Genomic DNA, 23286 nt, shown 5'->3' on the forward strand with positions numbered 1-23286 from the left:
CTCTACCCCCCCCGTTACTGCCTGCGCTCCCTCCCCCGCTCAGCCTCTCCCCTGAACGCGCTGCCTCTCCCTCGCCTGAGAGGGAGGGGGGAGAAGCGGAGCGGCAGCGTGTTCAGGGGAGCAGGCGGAGCAGAGGTGAGCTAGGGTGGGGGTTGCGAAGAGGGGAAGCCACAGGAAGCAATGGGGGTGGGGGGGTGATGCCCGGGGGAGGAGATGGGGCCAGGGATTTGGAGAAGGGGCGCTGTTGGGGCGGAGGGGCACAAAAAAAAGGGAGGGAGGCCAACATTTTTTTTGCTTGGGGTGGCAAAAATCCTAGAGCCGACCTTGGGTACATGGAAGCAGAATCTGGCCCTATGAAAATATTCACTATGTACCTTTTGCTAAAACGCCTTACAGGTGTGAATTCTCAGTTTATACACTTATTTCTTTCAGTTCTCAGTTCACTTCTTGTAACATCAGCACTCAGTGTTACATAAAGGATTTGCTTAACTTTGCCAAGATACACATTGTCTAGAACACAAAATGGGCTCATTCAAGTCCCTCCAGGGCTAGGAAAGTCACACTATGTTCAGATATCATTTACAGGCCAGAAATCACATGCTAGTGTCTACAATTCCTGTCTCATGTCCATGATGCTTCTTTATTCATCTGAAACCCTATTTTAGCTAAGATTTTGCCTATCCCCAAACCCATTAGACAAAACAGGCTTGTGCCATGCAGCTCTATCAGAAATGCGTGTCTGACAGAGGACTGTAGTAGGAAACAAAACAAGGACACATAATTCAATTTCCTGCTTTGGAAGCAACTAAATATGCAAGATTGTTTATAACCCTATTAATTAAAAGGGAATGCCTAAGCAAAAAGGTAAAACAAATAGAGTACTGTAACACTGAACTGACAGAGGTACTGACTTTCAACTCAAACACAAAACCAAGGAACTGGCCACTTGTTAAAAGATCCCGGAGCATTTTTTGCTGGAATAAGGGTATTATTAATCTCTGGGTCCTTCACAAATTTGAATTTGAGCAATTATATTTTGACTTCATAACTCCTCCTTGTAGCTGCATGCTATTTTGCATGTCCATCATTAAATTGTTATGTTGTTCTGCACTATTGAGGAGTTAATGTGTTAAGTCACGGAGCTGCCTGCATTTCAATGGTGAGCAATACAATGTTGGCATACCATTTGTAAAAGTTTATAGTGCCTTTTTAGATGGACTTATATGAAAGGTATTCACAAAATATTATTAGTAGTATATAGCTATGCAAGAGAAGATTGCTTAACAGAATACTCTGCTTAAGAGAATAAAACAATATTTCCCATTTGATAGAAGTCCTGTTGTGGCATAAAGTGGAAAGCTTTTTCTTTGGTTTAAAAGACAGGTTGTGGAATTCAATAATTGCACTACTTAGATCTGACACTTTTCATCCACTGATCTTAAAAGAGTTTTACAAAGTTGGGCATCATTATCCTCATTTAAGACACAGGGAAACTGAGGCACAAAGAGGCAAAGCAACTTGCCCAGTGTCATGCAGCAGGTCACTGGCAGAAGTGAGAACAGAACTCAGATTTCCGGACTCCTCATTGATAGGATCACACTGCCTCCCATAAGCAACTTTTGTAAAAGGCGCATTATGCTGTGACCCAGGGACCCCTTGATGCCAACTGGCAGAGGGCATAAAGGGTGCATAGGGGTTTATAGGCATGTCCTGACTCTAACATCTACATAATAGTGCACCAAAGCATGGCATGTGAGGCCTCTACGAACAGCCAGTAAAAGCATTGGTCATCCTAATCATTGCAGGATGTACGTACACATGATATTTAAGGACTTATGTGTCTATACTGAAAACTATGTTCTTAAGGTATGTAAGTTAAGACAGCTCAACAGAAAGTTCAAGCCAGGGATAGGAGACAGTTCTCTTCCTGGATGACCCTTGTGTAACTTACAATGTGAGTCTATCTGCATACAGAGCCACCAGCACAGTTTGCAAAAATTAACAGGAAAGAAGCCTACAGGAAAAAACAATGAGTACGGAGGAGGCTGTCCTGTTTATGAGTAAAGACAATGGATTGTTGGAATACATCTAGGAATACAGGGGAAAACCCAGGATACTTCGCCTAGGGCACAAGTTGCCAGTCTACATGTCTTATAAACAGAGGGTCACAGCCAGCCAGGCTGTAAAATGCTGGGACAAAGACTTTGGGGGTAAGCTAAACTCTGCAGGACCTGGTTAGATAAGGCTACGCTCTATAATGCCTGTTATGATTTTATTTAATATGTAGCCACTTGTTTCCATTCCATCTACTTGCTTCTTCTCAAATCTCTATTTGTTAAATAAACTTATTTCTTTCCACTGTAAACATATCTAAGTGCTGTGTGTTAAGGAGAGCGGTGATCCTGAGATGCAACTGGCAAACTGGGGTGTACTACTCTTGTGGGACCTGTGAATTCTGTGAGCAGCCAGTGGAAGAGGGACTGGACACACCATGGGGATGCTCAGAGGTTGGAGTGTGCCCATCACTTTCCTGGAGAGAGACAGCAGGGCCTGTGTAGGCTGAGAGGGGAGTACTTGTGTTGCCCATGGCTGGTAGAGATGGGGAGCTGACCATTGGCAGGCACAGAAAAAGGCTTCCTTACACTAAAGCCAGGTGGTAGGGAGGTGCCTCGCAACTCTGGGTACTTCTGGGAAGCATCAATATGTAGCTAAAGCATTGATACTGTATATTAAATTGGTATATTTGGCTCTGACCTTGCTCTCCTCTCACAGAAAAAAAGAAGGGGTGTAAGATCAGGCCCCATACAAATAAAATACATTTTATAGTAAAAACAGTCATGGTCATAACATATTATTGATAATTAATTACTCTGCAGTCACTAAGCCAAATTCTTTGTGAGAGAGTATATCCCAGTGAAACCTCTCTGATTTCAGTGGTGGGCATGAGATGTACATCAGTGCAAAATATAGCTTATTCACTCCAAATTACATTCTTAGGATAAAAATTTTGCTTCAATTATTGTTGATTCTCCACACTGGGTGCACACTTGACTCCTCAGTAGCTTTTCCTAGTATAATTTCTCTCTCTCTAATGGCTGTGCATCCCATAGTCTGTTGCAAAGATTAAAACTTCAGCACTCTTTTTTTGGGTTCTTCAATGTGCGGAAAAAGAAGTTAGAGAGCTGGACAGAGGAGTGGAAAGTGTGGCTAGCTTGGTGCATAACAACACTGTGTTTGTAATTTTTTAAAACAATACAGATTGGAGTTTTTCTTGAATTCCACGGAACCCCTCAGGCAAGGAGGTAATTTTTTATTGACATTTTGTTTGTCTTTTCTTGCTGCAAACAAGACAGTGTTGCATTTGCTCATTGTGAAACTAATGGGCTTCTTGTCAACTGGATATGAACTAAATTTCTAAGCAAATCCTTTTGCCTGTAGGGTTTTTCTCCGAATGAGAACCTAGTGAATAACTGTTCCTTTGAAGCAATGTGTTTGCCTGCTGCTGCTTTTATGTTTATCTGTCACATTACCTCTGGTTTCTCATCAGACACCTGAATTCACAGCAGTTGTGGCACTAGGTTTCACCATCGTTATAATCCTTATTGGTGCAATTCATATTGATTGAGCAACTGCGAGTAACCATGGATTTCCTCCCAAAAGAACTGGCAAAATGAAAGCTTCCCAGTATACATTAAACTGAATGATCTATAAATATGGACTATTAACTCACTAACATCAAGTAATAGTTACAGGGCACTGAGGTATGTACTCAGAACACTGTTATGACCCTTGGGTCCCATCAAAAGGGAGTTGTGGTTGCAGGGCACATGATTAGGAGGAAGCATATGACCTACAGGAAACTCGATATAAAGATTTCTGCCTCCTAGCAGGAGCAGCAAACAGTTGAGACGCTGGCTTGGGAAATGACAGATGTGGTGTCTCTCCACAGTAGCCAAGAAAGGGCTTTCCCAGAGGGGATTTATGTATCCTCCCCTGGGATATTTCATATGTAATGGAGAACTTAACACAGCACAGAGAGGATGATGTGGTTGCAGAAGAACTGCAGGATGCAAGCGACAGAGTGGGCTAGCTGCCCTGAGTACACGCACTGGGTTTCAGACAGGACTGTGCTTGGGGTGGCTAGCCCGCTCCTCCATTTATGTAGCTGTGGCTACACAGGTATTTTTAGCATGCTAGCTTCATCAAAGCTAGCACAAGTACACCTACCTGAGCTGGAAATTACACCTCCAGCTCCAGTGCAGATGGACCCTGAGACTTTGGGTATGTCTACACTCTGGAAGTGTAATTTCCAGCTTGAGCAGGCAGACCCACGCTTGCTCTGGCTGATCTAGCAAGCTAAAACAGAAATGTAGCCGCAGCAGCATGAGGAGCTAGCTGCTGTGAGTCTGATCCTGTCTGAGATGATACGTATGTACTTGAGGCAACCAGCCCCTCCCGCTGCCATGGTGACATTTCTCTTTTTAGCTCTGATCAAGCTAGCACAGGTATGTCTCTTTGAGCTGGAAATTGCACCTCCAGCTCGAAGTGTAGACGTACAAGTGACATGCCTAAGGTCACACCACAAGTCTTTTGTGGAGCAGGGAACTGGACCCACGTCTCCCAAGTCCCAGGTCCTAATCACTGGACCATCCTTCCTCTCATACTCCTCCCCATATCTGTCTCCCCGCCCCCAACAAATATCCTCACTGATTGTATTCTAGTCCTTGCACTGTTCCGATGTCCTCTCCCCAGCTTCTTAACTCTGGGTCCCATGCTGACACACGTCTCTCTGTGGAGAGGGAGAACCAGTTGTGCTGGCAGGCAGTGTGAGGGGAAATAAGGAGATGATGCAGGGCACTGAAAGGATCAAAATGCAGCCAGTGCGTTCTGTGGCCTGCGTGAGAATTGCCAAGGAGCCTGAGGCAGGAAGGGGGAGAGCTAGTAAATGGGGTTGACGAGAATAGTTTTAAAAAACAAGGACATTTAATGCCCCCAAACTTAGTTAACACACAGTTAAAGTTGTGCAGTGGTGCCCAGTGGCCTTTCAGAGAGTGGTAAACTTCAGGCTCTGAACACCAGGAAATGAAGATTTAAGGTAACGCAAATCTAAATGTCTGAGAACCAGGAAATACAACTCTAAGCACATACCACTCCTGCCTGGGGTGGGGGGCTGGATGGAGTGTGGGGAAGAGGAAGCTGGTTTGGAGGGGTGTGTGGATTGGGTGGGGAGGCCCGCCTGGGGGGAGAGGTGTGGTACGGACATAGAGTCCAGCTTGGTGTACAACTCAGCCTATGTAACCAAGGGTGAGGCCTAGTAAGCTGCAGCCTGTGATATGTATATGCAGCAGCACAGAATGCCAGACAGCAAGGAGCCATTTTTTACATGCTAATGGTTCCTGAAGTGCTAATGGCCTCATGAGATGGAAAGGGGACGGGTAGCTGGAAATGGTGGTATGATTGGAGAGAGAGCTGAAGGAGGACGAAGACACACCAGTCTTCTCAAAGTTACTGTAACCAACATGGGGTAAAAAACTGTCAAGGTTGTGGAACGCAGACCATGTCTGGGATTTCTCTTCCTGCCCTGTCAGGAACTCCACCCTCCAAACATATCAAAGCACGAGGATTTTGATAATTCCACTATAACAAAGTGCTATGCCCTTCAGAATCACATAACGTTCTTTACATTTAAGTAGCCACCGTAGAACTTTAACCACAAATCTATGTGATAACTACAGTCGCCTAAATGAACACTAGCTCCTACACAAAACATTTTTCTTTTTGTTAAAACAACCTAGGAAATTCACTGAAAGAAACCCTTTGTTAATGCAGAGTTAAGATTGCCCAGTAGTATCTTGTGCCTTTCCAGTATGTGAAGTTCAGCAAAACTCAAAACCTCTGAAAACCAGGAAATAAAGAGTTGAGGTACACAAAATATAACCTTAACTCTGCCCTCTACGGCAATGACCAAATAAGTTCATAACACATATACTCGCTGTGACCTTAAGAAACCCTCAATGCCTTAGCTACACATGATGTTTCCCAGGGTTATGAGGTACCTCTTGGCTTTAGTGGGAGGAAGCCATGTCTGTGCCTGCCAGAGGTTAGCTCCCCAACTCCACCAGCAAAGGGTTCACTGCTTTGTAACAGTAATTCCTAACAGGCCTGAAAAACTCACTACAGCTAGCACAATGTTTTCATGGTACTTATCCATAAATGATGTCCTGTAAGATCTTAAGTGAAATCCAGGATCACGCTGACCATTAATATTGTTGTGAAATGCATGTGCTGATATTATGGAAAAAGTGATATATGCAAAATGAAAATATGGTCCTAAAGTCTGAATCAAGGCAGAATTGACAAACTGGTTTTTGCAAGACAAAGGATGCTTTGGTTGACGTGTAAATTAAGCACTGTGAGACAACACAACAGAGGCCAGGTTTGTATATGAAGTCAACATGAGGATGTAATGGCAACGCAGAGTCAGCGCAGTGGGGAATAAGCCCAGGGGGAGGAATCCTGACTCTGAGGACAAAACAATGAATTTTGGAGGATATAAGGAGAAAGTAAAAGGACACCTCTTTACCCTGCACCTGAGTAAGTAACTGAGCAGTGCAACTACATTCATGAAAATGGGATCCTAAGCAGCATAGGATGGAAATGCTGCAAGTAAACTTTGGGTGAGATGAAATTGCTCTTTTGACAGACTACTAGCCTGGTAAAGTTAAATTTAGTCTCTAAATAGTGTGCACTGATGTTGTTTTATATGTAACCTTCTGTTTCTATTATCCTCACTGACTTTCTTTTAACCTTTGATTATAAACATATGATTGTTTCCACTATAAATGTATCTCAGTGCTGTGATGTTACACAGGAGCTGATCCTCAGTTGTACACACCATCTGATTTGATTCAACATCCCCTTGGGGATAGAAAACCTAGTATTACTCAATATTGTGAGTAACCAGCGACTGGGGTGCACCTACTGTTGACCCGCAGAACAAAGTGAGGATGGCATTGCCCTGAGGAGGGTGATTGGGTGACTAACAGGCTGGTGTCATTTAATCACTGCAATTCTCTCTCTTAGATGCTGGAGGCAGGGGGTAACAAGGCAACTCGCAGTCCTGGGCACCCCAAGAACCATCACACTTGCCCTCTGCCTTTGCATGTGGTGGAGCACACTCAGGGAATAGGGCACATGATCACTGTAGCACAGAGTCAGATGCCTTCTCTTTGCTAAGGCAAAACTTGTGTTTAGGTGAGCTGTGTTAAACAGGTGCAATCTACCCCTGCTCTGCCCTCAAACACCGAGCCTGCTCCACAGAAACAGTCCTAACGACTACTTTTTACAACCCCTTAATTCTTACATGCAGGATTTCCTATAACACAACACTTTTACCTACATAACATAACACCCGTACACCACCCCCATATCCCACCTCCTTGCTGATAATCTCCATAGTAAGATGACCCCTTCAATTGCTGCTGACATGTTATATAACTCAGCGCTCAAACGATTTTTTTGTCAGTGAATTTACCACCTCTCCAAGAGAGAGTCAAAGCTCCCATGGTTATAAGGCAATTCATCCAACCAGGGAAAAGAACTAGCATCATGTGACTTAAGAGACCCTTTGCAACAGCCGGCTCAAATCCTGAATGGTGCATATCCAGTAACCACATAAGACTGTTCCAGATCAGCGAACAAAATAAAATAATAAAAATAAAAGCACTGGTGGCTGATGCCTGGTCTCGCCTAAGGACAAAGCAGAGCTGAAAGGGCGGCTGCCTGTGTGGCTCCCTTGTCCTGGAGTTGGCAAGGGGCCAGCTTCACTCCCACACCTCAAGTTATTCCTGGCTGTCTTGGGAACGTTCCAGTACCTGGGGATCACAAAAGGGCATTGGCACTTGTTCCTTTTTCCTCCTCCCTAGTGGCATATTCTATACTAGGTCCAGTAGGGGGTGGACTAGAGCTGTTTACAAAGGGATTCCCAAGGTAGCCAGAAGAGCTTTGCTGGAGTGGCACAAAGCAGCTGGACCATACAGGAGTACTGGTGCCTGAGTTATTTATTCTGTGAATTATTTTCTCAGCTCTAACATTCACTGCAAAAAAAAAATGGTGCGACAACAATGTGTTGTAAATTGCTTATTCTCTAAAAGGGGTTTTAACAATCAAATGGTACTTAAAACAAACAGCGTATCAGTCCTAGTAAGCAGTAAGACAACAGACCGTAGGAGGCTGGGTGCCTAGCAAGATAGGAAGTGATGTTGAGTGCCTTCAGCAGATACAAAGTGTGCATGAATTAGCAGTACTGCATGGTTCCCATTCAAAATTGGGATTAAAACCAGAACTTCAAGATACTTCCAAGCCATATAACATAATTCTGATGGATATACTTATAACTGGTGAGAATTTAAAAGTAAAATCAATGTCCATATTTTCTCTGTGAGTTGCGGGGTGGGGGGGTTGTAGGTTTTCTGCTTCCCAGATCCTTGTGTTCTGTGTCATCTCATCATCTCTAATAGCTCTGTAACCATCTTCTTCCTTTTCTGTCCCCTCCCAAACTCTGCACAGAGGTTTAATCTTTGTGGCATTCTGGTTGCCCTTAGCAACTCTCCTATGTCCTCATCAGTGCACATGGGCTAATTAGTTGGAAATGTAAAAAGGCATTCTTCATTTAGATGTTGAAGTAAACTAAATGTGCCTGGTAGCTTTGCCAGAATTATTTAGAAAATCTCTTAATAAAAATGAATTGCTCTCTTCTGTTGACAATCCCTGAACGTAATGCTGATGTGTAATTTTTTTTTTTCAATCTTAAAACAAGACTAATAGCATTGTTCCTTGATTCTATAAGCCTTTTTGGCAGCCTTTGTATTGTTTGTAACTGTAACAGAAATTGTTCCTTTAGAAGTTCTAATTTTTCTGCCATAGTTGCACAATGTCCTTATTTGGCATAGAAAACTGTTTAAATATTAAAATGGTGACAAACTGACAAAAGCTGGGAAATCAAATCTAAATGACAATTTTCTGCCTGGAGCACAATATTGTGCCTGAGTGAGAAAACAACAGAGATTTTCATTGTGAATGCTGATATAACCTTAATTACAGTGGTGTCTCTCTATCTGCCCCTGGAATTAAATTTCTCTTTCATTTTCACATCAAATTTCTGAGATAATACGTCACTAGCAAAGCACTCCTGCTGCTTTTTTCTTTGTTTGCTTTTAGCAAACAATATTGCTTCCAAGCTTTATATCTAACACCTCTAGTAAACTACAATTACCGCAGTAACGTTGGCTGTTTAACAAAAAGTATATGGGCCTTGTCTTCTCCCACGGAAGTCAATGGGTCAATTTTTTTGTCTGTTACATCAGTGTAAATCTGGAGTAACTCCACTGAAATCAATGGAATCATTCTGGATTTAGAATTTGAACCAATGTGAGTTTTGTCTTTGACTTCACAGAGAGAAGCCTCCTGACTAAAGTCTGGGAAATGCTGGACTGTCCACTGGGACTCAAAGCAATGTAGCGAAAAGAAGCAAGTTAGTAACTGCTACCACAGCCTAGGTATGTGCTACATCTTCTATTCAACCTATTTAGACAGTTAAATTAGCAAAGAACATAGAATAAATTAATTTAAGAGAGACAAATCAGTAACACCCACAGTTAGGAGCTGGTTGACTCAAATCCCAAAAATGTACTCCATCCAAACATGTGAGAAGTTAAAAATCAGTAATTTAGCTGTTCTGGTAAAAAATGTGTGGAATCAAGCTCCTGGTCAGGAAGATTAGGATTGTATTTGCTCTCAGCAGTTGCCTGGTGATGTTTGTATTACTGAAGCAGCATGTTACACTGTAAGGTAAATGCCTGACTCAGTTTATTTGCTCCTCTGTCAGAAAGACAAAGAATTTCTGAAAACTAAATAGGATAGGTTTATATATTTGGCCACTTTACAATGGCTGATACTATGAATATTAATGACATTTCGCAGTGTAAAAAAATATGGCAAAGATATTCACAGCAACAAACTTGCTCTGATCTCACAGGTGTGACTTGGAAGTGCTTTCACCACCAATAAATTTGATACATGCTAAAGAATATTCAAATGAATGGATTTTCTAATGGAAGCTGCAGTCAAGGTTTCTAATAGCACGTTCTAACAGTATTAGAGAGGAAGAGATGGTTTAGACAGCTAGATGATACTGTGGTAGGAAAAGCAGTACCTTTCTTTTAAGAGAATAAGCTTTGGTTTGGTCTTAAGCATTTTGGGGTCACAATGCATAATTAGGTACAATTTCAGATGCACAGGATCTCATCTTGAGGTTACAGGGACGGTCTAGACAGCTATGGTGAAAGGTTGGAACAGTTGTTTGGGAAGGAGATGGGTTATAGCACACATCATAGGTAATTTTGATGAATCCAACATTTCATAAACTAATATTCTTACCATTATACATAAGGACTTTGTCAAGCACACAATATTAACAGTGTAAACCTCTTTGAGCAAATAAGTGAAAGAAGCAGCAAAGAAAGGAAATGGCCTATTCCTGTTTGCTTGTATTCTTAAATTATGGTTTGCATAGTTGCTCTTTGATTATGAAATGTCTAAAAGTTCTTTAGGTTCTGGTTTGTGTATATTTTAAATCCTTTATTCTATAGAAATGAATAGTCTTTTGTCCAAAGTTCCTATGTTTTACAGAATGGATTCAGCTACTTGCACTCATCTTCAAAACACAAGCTTCTTCATATTTAATATCTAAACTATTCCTTTTTTTGGTACTTTCCCTATGTAGTGGTACTATGATTTTTAATCATAGCATTGACAGTGAATGAAATACTCTTTGATACTAGTACTTCACATCTATTCTGAAAACTTTAATACCTACTATACCTACAAAAAACACTTACCTTGTTTGATAGGTTGCCTGTTGGAGAATGTAAGAGGAGTAACAAGGAATTTGGTTTCAGCTACAGGTACCCAGTGGTGCAGAATTTTAATGGTCCAGACTCCAGGCCGCAGTGGCAAATTCAAAGGTGGTTTGTAGTGAGTAAATTCTGCACTAGATTCAATAAGGATATCATATGTAGCTGCGATTACATTGATAGGGTCCACCCAGATCACAGTGACTGTGACATTAGGGCCTTTTCCCCACTTCTGCATGCCAACTGGTTCATCCATCGGCCCAATAAGTCCTCCAAAGTTCCGAAATATCCTTTCCTTTGCATCCCAGTCAGTGCCAATCTGAAATTAAAGACAATATTACCACTACTGTTGTCTCTGTAAACAAACTGAAGGTCCTGATCCTGCAAATTCTATCCCACTCTCATTGACAGGACTATTCACATGCTTAAAGCTAAAAACGTGTGTATGTGCTTCTAGGATCAGGGCATAAATCTATGTTATTTACAGAAACACACACGGTACCTCTGCACAATGACATGAATCAGGATCTGTCAGTGTTATAATACTGGCATTAAAACATGCTTTGAATGGAAATTCAACATACAAACTTAAATTTTGTAGCAAGATTTTTAAAAATAAAAAAAAGCCCATTTGCAAATATTAAAGTTTGCAGATTATTGATCCAGAATGAGAACTTAGAACATTTAGTGTTTAAGCAATAAATAAAAAAAGATTAATTTATGGTCCAAATGTAGCTACTGAATATTCACTGCAGTAGCTTTTGTCTTTAATCCATGTGCATTGCACAGTACAGACAGTTTGTAATGAGAGATCAGAGCTTTTTAATGTATTGTAAGAAATAAGCACAAATTAGCTTGACAGGGGAGCTTAGTTTTTACACATGGACACATTAGCAGGAAATCCTCAATCCTGAGTTGGATGTTCAAAAGAGCATGTAGACATGTAAATGCCTGTTTTAGGTACATAATTGCTGATTTGGGCAGCTAGATGGTCTCTTGAGATGCCCATGTTTCAAAAGTTAAAGCAAGAATGGCAGTGAATCCAATGACCTGATATGGGTTTAAGCGAGCCTTTGACTCGACACTTTGTGAATGGGAGAGGTTTTCTCTCTATTTTGCTTTGCTATTGTTGTTGAAAGAGGAAAATTTGGAAAAATCTATAGTCAGACAAAGGTAAGGAAACCGCAGACTCAGACTGGATTCCCATGCCACCCTTTTGCCCAGCACCGTTTTTAACCAAACATAGTATACTGAACCTTGATTGGCAGAATCATGTAGTTTGGGTCCGATCCAGTTGCTTCAAAGTCAATGGCTTCAACGGAACTTGATTCAGGCCCTACTTAATTTACAGATCAGACGCTTCCCCCCACCTCCTCACCAGTCACAACACTCCCTTCCTGATTGGTAGCGGGGGTTATTACTGGTAAGCCCTATTCTTACTGTCACAGCATTGATGTTCTTTTTTTATTTACTAGCAGTAAAGTAGCTGATTCACATCCCACAGTAAATATTTAATAGACCTTTCATTTTCCTAGTAGCTTTCATATTTCAGTGCACTTAATATGGGATTTAATGGCTCACCTGTAACCCACGGATAATGTGAACTTATCAGCCTTTGCTTATACATTAAAAAGAGAAATATCTGTAAACAGATAGCATGAAGGCATACATAATAGTCAGTCCTTTCCAAAAGGCATTTTTTTCACCCAAACCGCCTATTATAGCATATGTTTGTGTATAACTATCTAACTGTGTCCTTTGCATCAGTCTTCACTGTAGAGGATATGGGGGGAGATCCTGACACCCGAGCCATTCTTTTTAGGTGGCAAACCTGAGAAATTGTCCCAGATTGAGATGTCAGTAGAGGAGGTTTTGGAACAAACTGATGAATTAAACAGTAACAAGTCATCAGGACCAGATGGTATTCACCCAAGAGTTCTCGAGGAACTCAAATATGAAATATATTAACTGTGGAATGTAACCTATCACATAAATCAGCCTCTATGCCAGGAGAGCCGCAGATAGCTAATGTACCACCTCTATTTAGAAAACAGCTTCAGAGGCGATCCCGGCAATTACAGGCTGGGGAGCCTAACTTCAGTAGCAGGCAAACTGGTTGAAATGATAGTAAAGAACAAAATTATCAGACACACAGATAAATATGGAATGTTGCGGAAGAGTCAATGTGGTTTTCGTAAAAGGAAAACATGCCTCACCAATCTATTGGAAATCTCTGAGGGAGTCAACAAGCTTGTGGACAAGGTGTCCCACTGGATACCACATACTTGGACTTTCAGAAAGCCTTTGACAAGTTCTCTCACCAAAGGCTCTTAAGCAAAGTAAGCAGTCATGGAGTAAAAGGGAAGGTCCTCTCATGGATCAATAACTGGTTAAACGATAGGAAACAGAGTAGGACTAAATGGTCAGTTTTCAGAATGCAGAGAGGTAAATAGCGGGATCCCCCCCAGGATCTGTACTGGGACAAGTGTTCATAGATACTAAGGTCAGAAGGGACCATTATGATCATCTAGTCCGACCTCCTGCACAATGCAGGCCACAGAATCTCACCCACCCACTCCTGCGAAAAACCTCTCACCTATGTCTGCGCTATTTAAGTCCTCAAATTGCGGTTTAAAGACTTCAAGGAGCAGAGAATCCTCCAGCAAGTGACCCGTGCCCCATGCTACAGAGGAAGGCGAAAAACCTCCAGGGTCTCTTTCAATCTGCCCTGGAGGAAAATTCCTTCCCGACCCCAAATATGGCGATCAGCTAAACCCTGAGCATATGGGCAAGATTCACCAGCCAGATACCCAGGAAAGAATTTTCTGTAGTAACTCAGATCCCACCCGCTCTAACATCCCATCGCAGGCCATTAGGCCTATTTACCATGAATATGAATATGGAAAAGGAGGTGAATAGTAAGGCGGCAACATTTGCAGATGATACAAATTACTCAAGATAGTTAAGTCCAAAGCTGACTGCGAGGGGCTACAAAGGTATCTCACAAAATTGGGTGACTGGGAGACAAAAGGGCAGATGAAATTCAATGCTGATAAGTGCAAAGTAATGCTTACTGGAAAAACATAATCCCAACTATACAAAATGATGGGTTCTACATTAGCTGCTACCACTCAAGAAAGAGATTTTAGAGTCATTGTGGATAGCTCTTTGAAAACCTGATCAGTGTGAAGAGGCAGTCAAAAAAACTAACAATGTTAGGAACCATTAGGAAAGGGATAGATAATGAAACAGAAAATGTCATAAGCCCACAACTTTAATATTGTGTAAAATTCTGGTCGCCCCATCTCAAAAAAAGATATATTAGAACTGGAAAAGGTGCAGAGAAAGGCAATGAAAATAATTAGGGGTATGGAACAGCTTTCACATGAGGGGAGATTAAAAAGACTTGGACTTTTCAGTTTGGAAAAGAGATGACTCAGGGGAGATATGAGAAAGACTTATAAAATCATGAATGGCGTGAAGAAAAAGTATAACCCAGGGGTCACCCAATGAAATTAATAGGCAGCAGGTTTAAAACAAACAAAAGGATGTACTTCACACTGCGCACAGTCAACCTGTGGAACTTGTTGCCAAGGAGGAAAGGTCCATCAGTGACTATTAGCCAAGATGGTCGGGGATGCACAGCCACACTCCGGCTGTCACGAAACCGCCAAGTGCCAGAAGTATCTGGTACTTTATGCTGTCAGAGACAAGATATAGAGCTAGAGGCTGATTGGTCTGACCCAGTATGGCCGTTCCTAAGTTATGTTTTTCCTTCCCATGAGGGTGGTGAACACCCAAAGCTGGCCTGCCACTAGACTCTTGTACTCTCTAAGTTCTCATCTCGTCTTAGGAGAACTAGCCACCCAAACACAATGCCTAGGTGCTGATGAGATACAGCTGTACGATCTCTGGATATGCACTACCATCGATATGTAGGCCCCAAAGCCACCCACTCCACCCACACTGACTGAGGCGATCAGCACAGTTTATAGGTGAACTCCTGCAGAGGAAGGGCACAGGCAGGACACTAAAATGCCAGCAGTGCAAAAACATTCTGAATTCATCTGCCAGCAGCAGAAATGCCTCTTACAGGACTATATCACTGTAGCAAAGGAGGCAAAATAAGCTTGCTAATTCTCCACCATTAACGCAGCAGAATCATGGCAAGCAGAGCAATTTCATATAGTGAGCTGGCTAACCCAGACTCCATAGCCCAGACCCAAGCATCCGCTTCTCCAATAAGATCAATTGCATAACTATGGGGCTAAATGGGAAAGAAAATTCCCTGACCAGATTGTATTATCCACCTGAGTGTGGCCCTGTTACACTTGCTGAAGATCAAAAAGCCCTGAAAAATAATACAGACACAGCCTATGGAATGGATCCATGACCCTCCTTGCTGGTAAAAGCCAGCAAACAACTTTGCCCATTACTAACAGGAATGACCAATGTCTCCTTCAGAGAAGCACACCAACCTAACTCCTTTAAAAATGCAATAGCTCGCCCAATCCTCAAAGAAGCCTACCCTTAAACCCTGAAGACCTCTCAACTCCTGTTCTGTCTCCTTTTATGTAGTAATCTCCAACATGTGATATCAGCTAACATCCTAGATGTCTCATAACCAGGATTCAGACCAGGATATGCCATAGAGACAGTTCTGGTGAGACTAAAAACGGCCTTTAGCCATTCATACAGACAAGAGCTCCATGTCCATACTGCTGGACCTCTTTGCAGCCTTTGACAACCGTGGACCACAAGGGACTACTAGCCCACCTGCCTGATACAGAAGGATACGTCACCCAGCACTACAGTGGAGCTAACTGTTCCTCTCCAGCAGAGCTTAGACTGGCAATTAGTAGCTACCCTCACCTCTGCAGTTCTCCAGGGATCCATAATAACCTCTCTTCTCTACCTGAGAGCAGAGAGAGACCGGGAGATGCCATGGACTCAGTGGCCAACAGTGTGCTGCTGACACTTAACTACAGTAGAACCTCAGAGTTATGAACACCTTGGGAATGGAGGTTGTTTCTAACTCTGAAATGTTTGTAACTCTGAGCAAAACTTTATGGTTGTTCTTACAAAAATTTACAACTTAACATTGACTTAATACAACTTTGAAACTTTACTATGCACAACAAAAATGCTGCTTTTAACCACCTTAATATAAATGAAACAAGCACAGAAACCATTTCCTTACCTTGTCAAATCTTTTTTTTTTTAAACTTTCCCCTTTTTTAGTAGTTTACATTTAACACAGTACTATACTGTATTTGCTGCCCCCCCCCCCTCCTTTTTTGGGTCTCTGCTGCTGTCTGATTGCATACGTCCAGTTCCAAATGAGGTGTGTGGTTGATGGGTCAGTTTGTAACTCTGGTGTTCTGCTGTATAGATCTCATTCTCAAATATCAGCATGCCTTCCAGAAATGAGTTCTTAAATGAAAAGCAGCTGGCTCAAACTGAATCCAGGAAAGACTGACATGATGCTGCTCAGAAAGGGGAAATGCTCTGAAGTAGCAGCAGAGTCACTGTCTCCACCTTCCACTGAAGGCACACAGTTCCAATTTGTCAGAATGGTGTGACACCTTGGGATGATCTTTGACTCCTCACTAAGCTTGGATGACCAGGTTAGCATCAGTATCTAAAAATGCCTGCTTTGTCCTTTCCTTCCGGACAAGGACCTGGCTGCAGTGATCTATGCCTTCGTCACCTCTAGGCTGGATTACTGTAATTCACCAGATGGAAGCTGAATGTGAAGGTGATGCACAGGTGCCAGCTGGTACAGAATGCAGTTGCATGCCTTCTCCATGGTTTAGGCCACTGGGAGCACATCGAACCCATACTGACGTCCCTCCTCTGGCTCACAGTCGGCTTTTGATGCCAGTTTAAGGCTTTTGTCCGAATTTTCAAAGCAATTACTGGATCAAGCCCCAGCAACATTACAGACCACATTTCAATCTATGAATAAATGACAGCTGCGCTCTATGGCAACGCACATCACAAAGCCCAAGATGAAGCACGTGAGAGCTGCGCATAAACCAATCTTGGACAAGGGGATCCGGCTACAGAACAATTTCCAGAAGGGATCAGAGGAATCCAGAGTCTGATTGTCTTTAGGAAATGACGCAAAACCTTCCTCTTCGACCAAGCCTTTCCACCATAAAAATGACACACACACACGCACTGACATCCCCTTCTACCAAATAAACCCCTGCCAATGGGGGGAAAAAAACCCCACACAAAGATCCTACGTCAAGAAGAGATTTTACTCCAAAAAGGGAGACATGCCAGAGACTCTATAAAATCCACTAGGGACTTCGTTATTGATGTTATGTGGAAGCTGGTCAGATACTACAATGATAGGCCAAAGCATAAAACTCTCAGACAGACTCAAAGCCCATGCTTCAGCCTAGACGTAGCAAGAAGGAGTCCCTAGCTGAAGGAGTGAGGGGTATGTTGGACACAGAGAGGTAGCACGGCTGGAACGCAGTGTGCTCTGGCAGTCTCCAGCTGTGGTACGTTCCTTTGGGGACCTCAGCTAGATGAAGCATATTACAGCAGACCAGGCACTGCTTTAATCTACACTGGGGCCAGGGCCAGTGCAGATCAGTCCACAGAATCAGGAAATCACAACCAGCTTCTTGATGTCCTTCCCAGACACACACTCTGTTGTGCTGAGCAGATTTCAGTGCAGGAGAGAGGCTGAGGCTTTCAAGTTGTAGCATTTTATAGTGAAGGTGATTTTAAGCAATTTTGAGAACTTTTATCCCTCCCTCTGAGCCCTGCCCTAAAACATTCTTAAAGTAAGTTTTGGATACCATATGTGGAACACACAGAGAGCATGACAATGTGGGCCGGTATCAAGGCTTCATTAACAGTCATTTGGGACAAGCTGCAGAGCTCTTGTGTGGCTTTGACATCCAAGAGTAAATCGTCTATTCCAAATCCACAGTGGAAAAATTTTTGTACCACATCACATGGCATGATAGTTTTCTATAGAGACAGACATACTATAGACCTCTCTCAAGGTAGATTATTCTGGGATCCCAGAACAAGGTGTGAGTGCTGGGTATACTTGGGAAGCTGGAGTTCTCCCTTGTCTCATTCGTATAAAGCTCCTGTTTCCATCCCTGTTCAATCCCAAGATAAAATTTCCCCAAAATAAATTATGCCTTGATTATGGGTTTGTCTCTCATTGCTCTTCATAAGTAGGACCATTAGGTTCACACAATGCACACTAATTGCTTGCCACCTAGTTTATTTTATTTTCTGTGATGAATCACAACTTTTAACAAGGCCATAAATGAACTTAGTGTTCCTGTGGTACAGTTAGAGCTGAAGTAATTTAAAACTTTAAATTAAATCAATCTTTTCCCCTCCAAGTGCATTAAATTTCAGGTTTCCTAACATATAGCATGAATCCAGGTTTGTAGTAGATGAGAAGGACACCCACACAGTATGCATGCTATGTACAAATCATTTTTGAGGGGTCTGGGGCTGTCATCTGATGAGGATGGAGGGAGGAACCCTAGCAATTTTTCACTCTGATATTTCCTCTAATCATAAAATTCAACACAATAAAGTGTGGTCAGAATCTACTGTGCAACTGCAACTCTGCTGTAAACTTTGCCAACACTTTGGTACCTCAACACTAGCACCTTTACAATGTCTATCACACACACCTTTCTGTCTCATCCTCGTGTTGGTGTTGTGGAAAACCCGCTGGTCAGGAAGCGGAGTTTGAGGAGCAAAATGGGGGAGTGGTAGCCATAATAGTAGTAAAAGCAGCATAAGCCTAATCTGAACTGTAGTGATCCTATCACCCGTGCTATCCTATTGGTTGTATGCATGGACCACAATGACCACTGTAAACTTTAAGTCCTACCTGCCGCACATTTTGAAGCAGCCTCCCTGTGCTCTTCTTGCTGGCCTCATTTCTGTGAGCCAGCAACAGGACTGCAGTGCCCAGCCAATAACCACCTTGCCAATCCTAATTCACTGTTTGATCGCAAGAAGAAAGTTATTGGGAAAGGCAGCACAGATATGACATGACGAGCATAACCATCATCCTGAGTTTTCTGTCTGGTTGCTTAGCTCACAGCCTTTGATCCTAAGACTGTGGTAATCCTCATAGTAGGAGCACGGACTGATTTATTTTACAGCCATGAGATCTTTCAGAAACAAGAAATGTCATTTAGAATGACGGTGGATCAGTTGTGGAGCTTGTCAGCCTTGACTAAAGCCAATGGAGTTATTCTGTACGTACACTAGGGAGCAAGGCTGGATCCAAAGGCAGAGAGATCTGTTTTCCAAGGGTAGTCAGAAAATAAATGATTAAATGATGATTAAAATGATTGGCTTTGTGCTTCCTAGTCTGTCTTAATATGAATCAACTGCGAAAGGAGAGAACAATCAGACACAGCAAACAAAACTCTTTTCAAGTGTATCTTGATGACTGTTTCCAATGGAAGAAAAATTTCCTTCTGAAGTGAGGGGAACTCACCAAGTGTCAAATTCTTCCCTTGCTTACATTTACATGATTCCCACTGAGGTCAATGGGGACACAGGCATCAATCTTAGGACAGATTTTGGGCCTTTTCCAGGAACTGATACAAATCAAGATTTTTTCTTTTTCTTATTAACACTGTATTTAAAATAGACACCCAAGTACTTTAAACAAATTTTGTCACTCAGCTAGATGAACTGTTTCTGTTGCTCACCCACATGTTTTCAAACTTAGAAGCACTTAAATCAGGAATCATGCTAAAGTAGAATTAAGAACCTAACAAACAACAGAAGTGCTACAAAACACAAGAAATACAGCTTGTATGACAATTTATCACTGCACGAAATGGCAAGTCAACCACCAGACACATTGATAAACAGAATGCATCCCACATTCATCTTCTTAATGGGACATTAATGTCTCGGATTTGCCACGCACACCAATACACTGAATCCTACCTAGGCCTTTCTTAATTGCCCAAGAAGACGATAATTTATGGACTTAGCCATAATGACTGGGAACAAATTTGTTCAATCAATTTTATGCTTTAATTGAAAATTGTGGCCTAACATCATGAAATTAACTGTTTTAGACAGTTATATGTTTAAAATACAATATAGATGTCCGATTCTATTATTGGTATATTTCTCATGATGCATTTTAGGGGTACATTTTTTACAGTGTGTGTGTCAGATAATGGGACAAATCCAATGAGGAAATAACGGAATCTGTGGGTAAATCTCAACCATTACTGTGGTAATTTTCTCTTTGATGTTCCTACATCAACATTCTATCCATACGTAGTTTCATTTTTCCTAATTTTAATTTTTTTCAGTGGGTTCACAAGAGGGAGGATCTAATAGCATGGGCTAGAGAAAAGAGCTGGCTCCATCACACAGTCCATCTCAATCTGGAGCTGCAGTGACCTTCTCCCCCATCCCCGAGTCTCTCTGGAAGGGGAAATTGACACAGATGATAATTCCTGTAAGGCACTGACCACCTGTTGTGAGATAGCTGTCCTCATCTGCCACTTAACTCCAGGGGATCTGAGGGCATTTAGAATATTGCAGGAAGTGCTCAGCATGTTACACGGTTGGGCCATAAATCATGATTTTCATCAATATTTCCTGCGATGAAGGACTTGTGCACTAATGCACCGAGCCACTCTCCATTGGAAAAAGTTGATGAATTGACATGCAAATTCACCAGTTGTTTGTAAAAGATGTGGCTGATTGGTTGGGTTTTTTTGCTCCACTAATTGGCAGGCTGTGGGCATTTTTTGGTTTTGGCTTGGCTGCACAAAGGGGGCAAGTACCAAAAATGTGCCCTGGCTGGCAAAATGGCGAGGACTGCTCTAGCTAGGAACGCTTACCTCTGAAAACTGCAGCCTTCCAAAATCACTTGGTGGACTAACAATCTTAAACATTTTCTTTGGCATCACCCAAGTTTCCAAAGTCTCTAGTTTACTGACAGCCAGATTTGTTGCATGATGTTTGATTAAGAAGCCCTGAAAACGATCAGCGAGGAAGTAGAGTTGGACTGAAACTGGATGGCCCATGGGATAGTACCTGTAAAACACACAGTATATGCAAATGGACAAGGATTATGAAAAATCAGACACATGAAATCACCATTTACTTTGGGCTAATGGTTTAAAAGGACATTCGTTTCAACTATGACATATGCTGCTTTAGCATTAAGAGATTTTAAATTTGTTCATTACTCGGTATCAGATATTCTTAGGCTTTTCTGATTACTCAAACAAAAAATTGTTAGTAAGAACATGCATTCATTTAAAAGGCATTCACAGCTAAACTTTTAAGCTGTCTCTTTGGGCCCCAAAATTCCATTTACTTACTAATCCTTTCTGCTAAAAAGGTCCTGCACAAAGGTGGACAGTTTGAACTCTGAAGATATTATTTTACTGAGTGGTGGGGAGACCAAGCTACAAAGTTCAGATTCAAAGTTTTCCCAGATTTAGGGGTGTTCAGATTTGGGGTTCCAGTCCAAAGTGAAATCCATGTCAAAACCAAATCCAAACTTTCCTTAAAGAGGGGGATATCCAATTTCAAGCCATGTTCAAGTCCTTCTCTAATTTCATTTTGTAAGGGAGGGGGTGGATAGTGGGGATATGTCTACACTGCAGTAAAAGACCCCCGGCATGGCCATGACTGGCTTGGGTTAGCTGACTCAGGCTTGTTGTGCTCAGGCTGCAGGGCTTTATAATTGCAATGTAGACATGTGGGCTTGGGCTAGAGCCTGGGCTCTCAGACCCCACGGGGGGGTGGGTTTCAGAGCCCGGGCTCCAGCCCGAGCCTGAATGTTTACAGTGCTATGTTTAGTCTTGCAGCCCTGTGAGCTCCAGTCAGCTGAGCTGGACTTTGAGGCTTGGTATGGTAGGTTCTGTATTACAGTCTAGACATACCCTGGATTTCATGAAAGAAACCCTAATAGCACGGGCTAGGGTGGGGCAAAGTCAAGCAGCCTCTTACTCCCTCTCTCATACACAGAGCTCTGCCAATGCTCCCTATTCTGGCTCACAAAATTCCAGCAAGGGAACTCTGCTGAGAAGAAACTGTGAATTGTGTTTATACCAGTTGGTTCTGAATAATGTGATAACAGAGAAGCATTACTTTAAATACAGTTACATAGCATTGGCGTCTACAGACTTGATACGTTTCTAACAACCCTTAAGTATCAATGAGAAGGGCCTTCCATTCGAAGATATGACTGCACTGAATTTCAGGGAGAATCCACTCCTTCTTTGGCCCTGTTTCTGCATGTGCTTAATCTTATATACTATAAGTAGCTCTGATGACTTCAATTCGCAGTGGACTATTTACAGTGTGTAAAGCTAAGTATGTAAGTCTTTGCAGGATTGGGGTCTTTCTGCCTCATGGCTGAGAAGCCAAAATAAAAGAAAAAATAAATTTATAGGATGTGCGCCAAAGAGAAAAACTTTCCAAGCAAAAGGAGAGAAATGCAGCTTGGCCAGTTTCTAGATTTTCTGGTGACAGTTCTATGACATTAATAAATGTCCACTGTTTACATAATTACTGTTATAAAATTCCTTACCCTTGTGACTTCAGAAAGCCTTTGATACCAATGTACAGATGTAAAGAGTAGTCCATAAAGTAACTGTAGCAAACAGCCCTACCAACCTGTGAATATTTGAAAGCAGTACTGGACACTAAAGCAGAAGGTCTGTTTATTATGTATATGTTTTATCATCTCTCATTATCTGTCTCTCTGTTTTTATGGACCCCATCACCATCTCATCCAAGTTCCCATCACTGCTACAGTAAAAACGGATGCCTCTTTTACATGAATTACATTAAAATTCTAAGGTGGTCATCTTGAACCAGTTCTCAATATTATATTTGCCACATACAAATTAAAAATACAAAGTCAACGAAAGCCCTTCTGTCTTCCAATGACTGGATGCACCACAGAGCTCTTTTCCTGCTGCTTTCTTCCAACTCCAACCAGTCTTAAATTAAATCATCATACTGACCGTGAGACTCACGTCACAAAACCATCACATCTTGTATGCAAAGATTGGTATGCTTTCTTCAAGAGAGTCACACAACGGGAACAGTAGAGGGCACTGCAAGTCAGGGCACAGGAGATGCACTGGCTGAGATAGTGCCCAATTCAAGTCAATGCAACTAAGTCTTGCTCTCATGAGTACTGGATTCATTCACAAAGGGACGTGTTCTACTCACTGAGTTCTGCAGGGCTGCATGGGTGAAATGGAAAGAAGGAGCTGGCCCAAACTTTTTATAACACAACTAGTGGAAGGTTGGGATTGCTTGTGCCCAGGATCATCATCATTTTTACTTCTTAGGCCTGGTCTACACAGCGAGA

At 42.1% G+C, this 23286-nt stretch overlaps 1 protein-coding gene across 2 annotated transcripts in view; it reads right to left on the reverse strand.

Annotated features, from left to right (window-relative positions):
- Positions 1-23286, reverse strand: part of XYLT1 (xylosyltransferase 1) — a 311032-nt gene that overhangs the window by 2377 nt on the left and 285369 nt on the right. For both annotated transcript variants that reach the window (XM_077828347.1, XM_077828348.1), the window contains 2 exons: positions 20792-20987; positions 10899-11232 (listed from right to left, as the gene is read on the reverse strand). In XM_077828347.1, coding sequence (XP_077684473.1) covers positions 10899-11232; positions 20792-20987 — 530 coding nt within the window. The remainder of the gene's footprint in view (positions 1-10898; positions 11233-20791; positions 20988-23286) is intronic.

This window comes from Eretmochelys imbricata, chromosome 10 (assembly GCF_965152235.1).
Source record: "Eretmochelys imbricata isolate rEreImb1 chromosome 10, rEreImb1.hap1, whole genome shotgun sequence".
In the NCBI taxonomy this organism is placed as follows: Eukaryota; Metazoa; Chordata; order Testudines; family Cheloniidae; genus Eretmochelys; species Eretmochelys imbricata.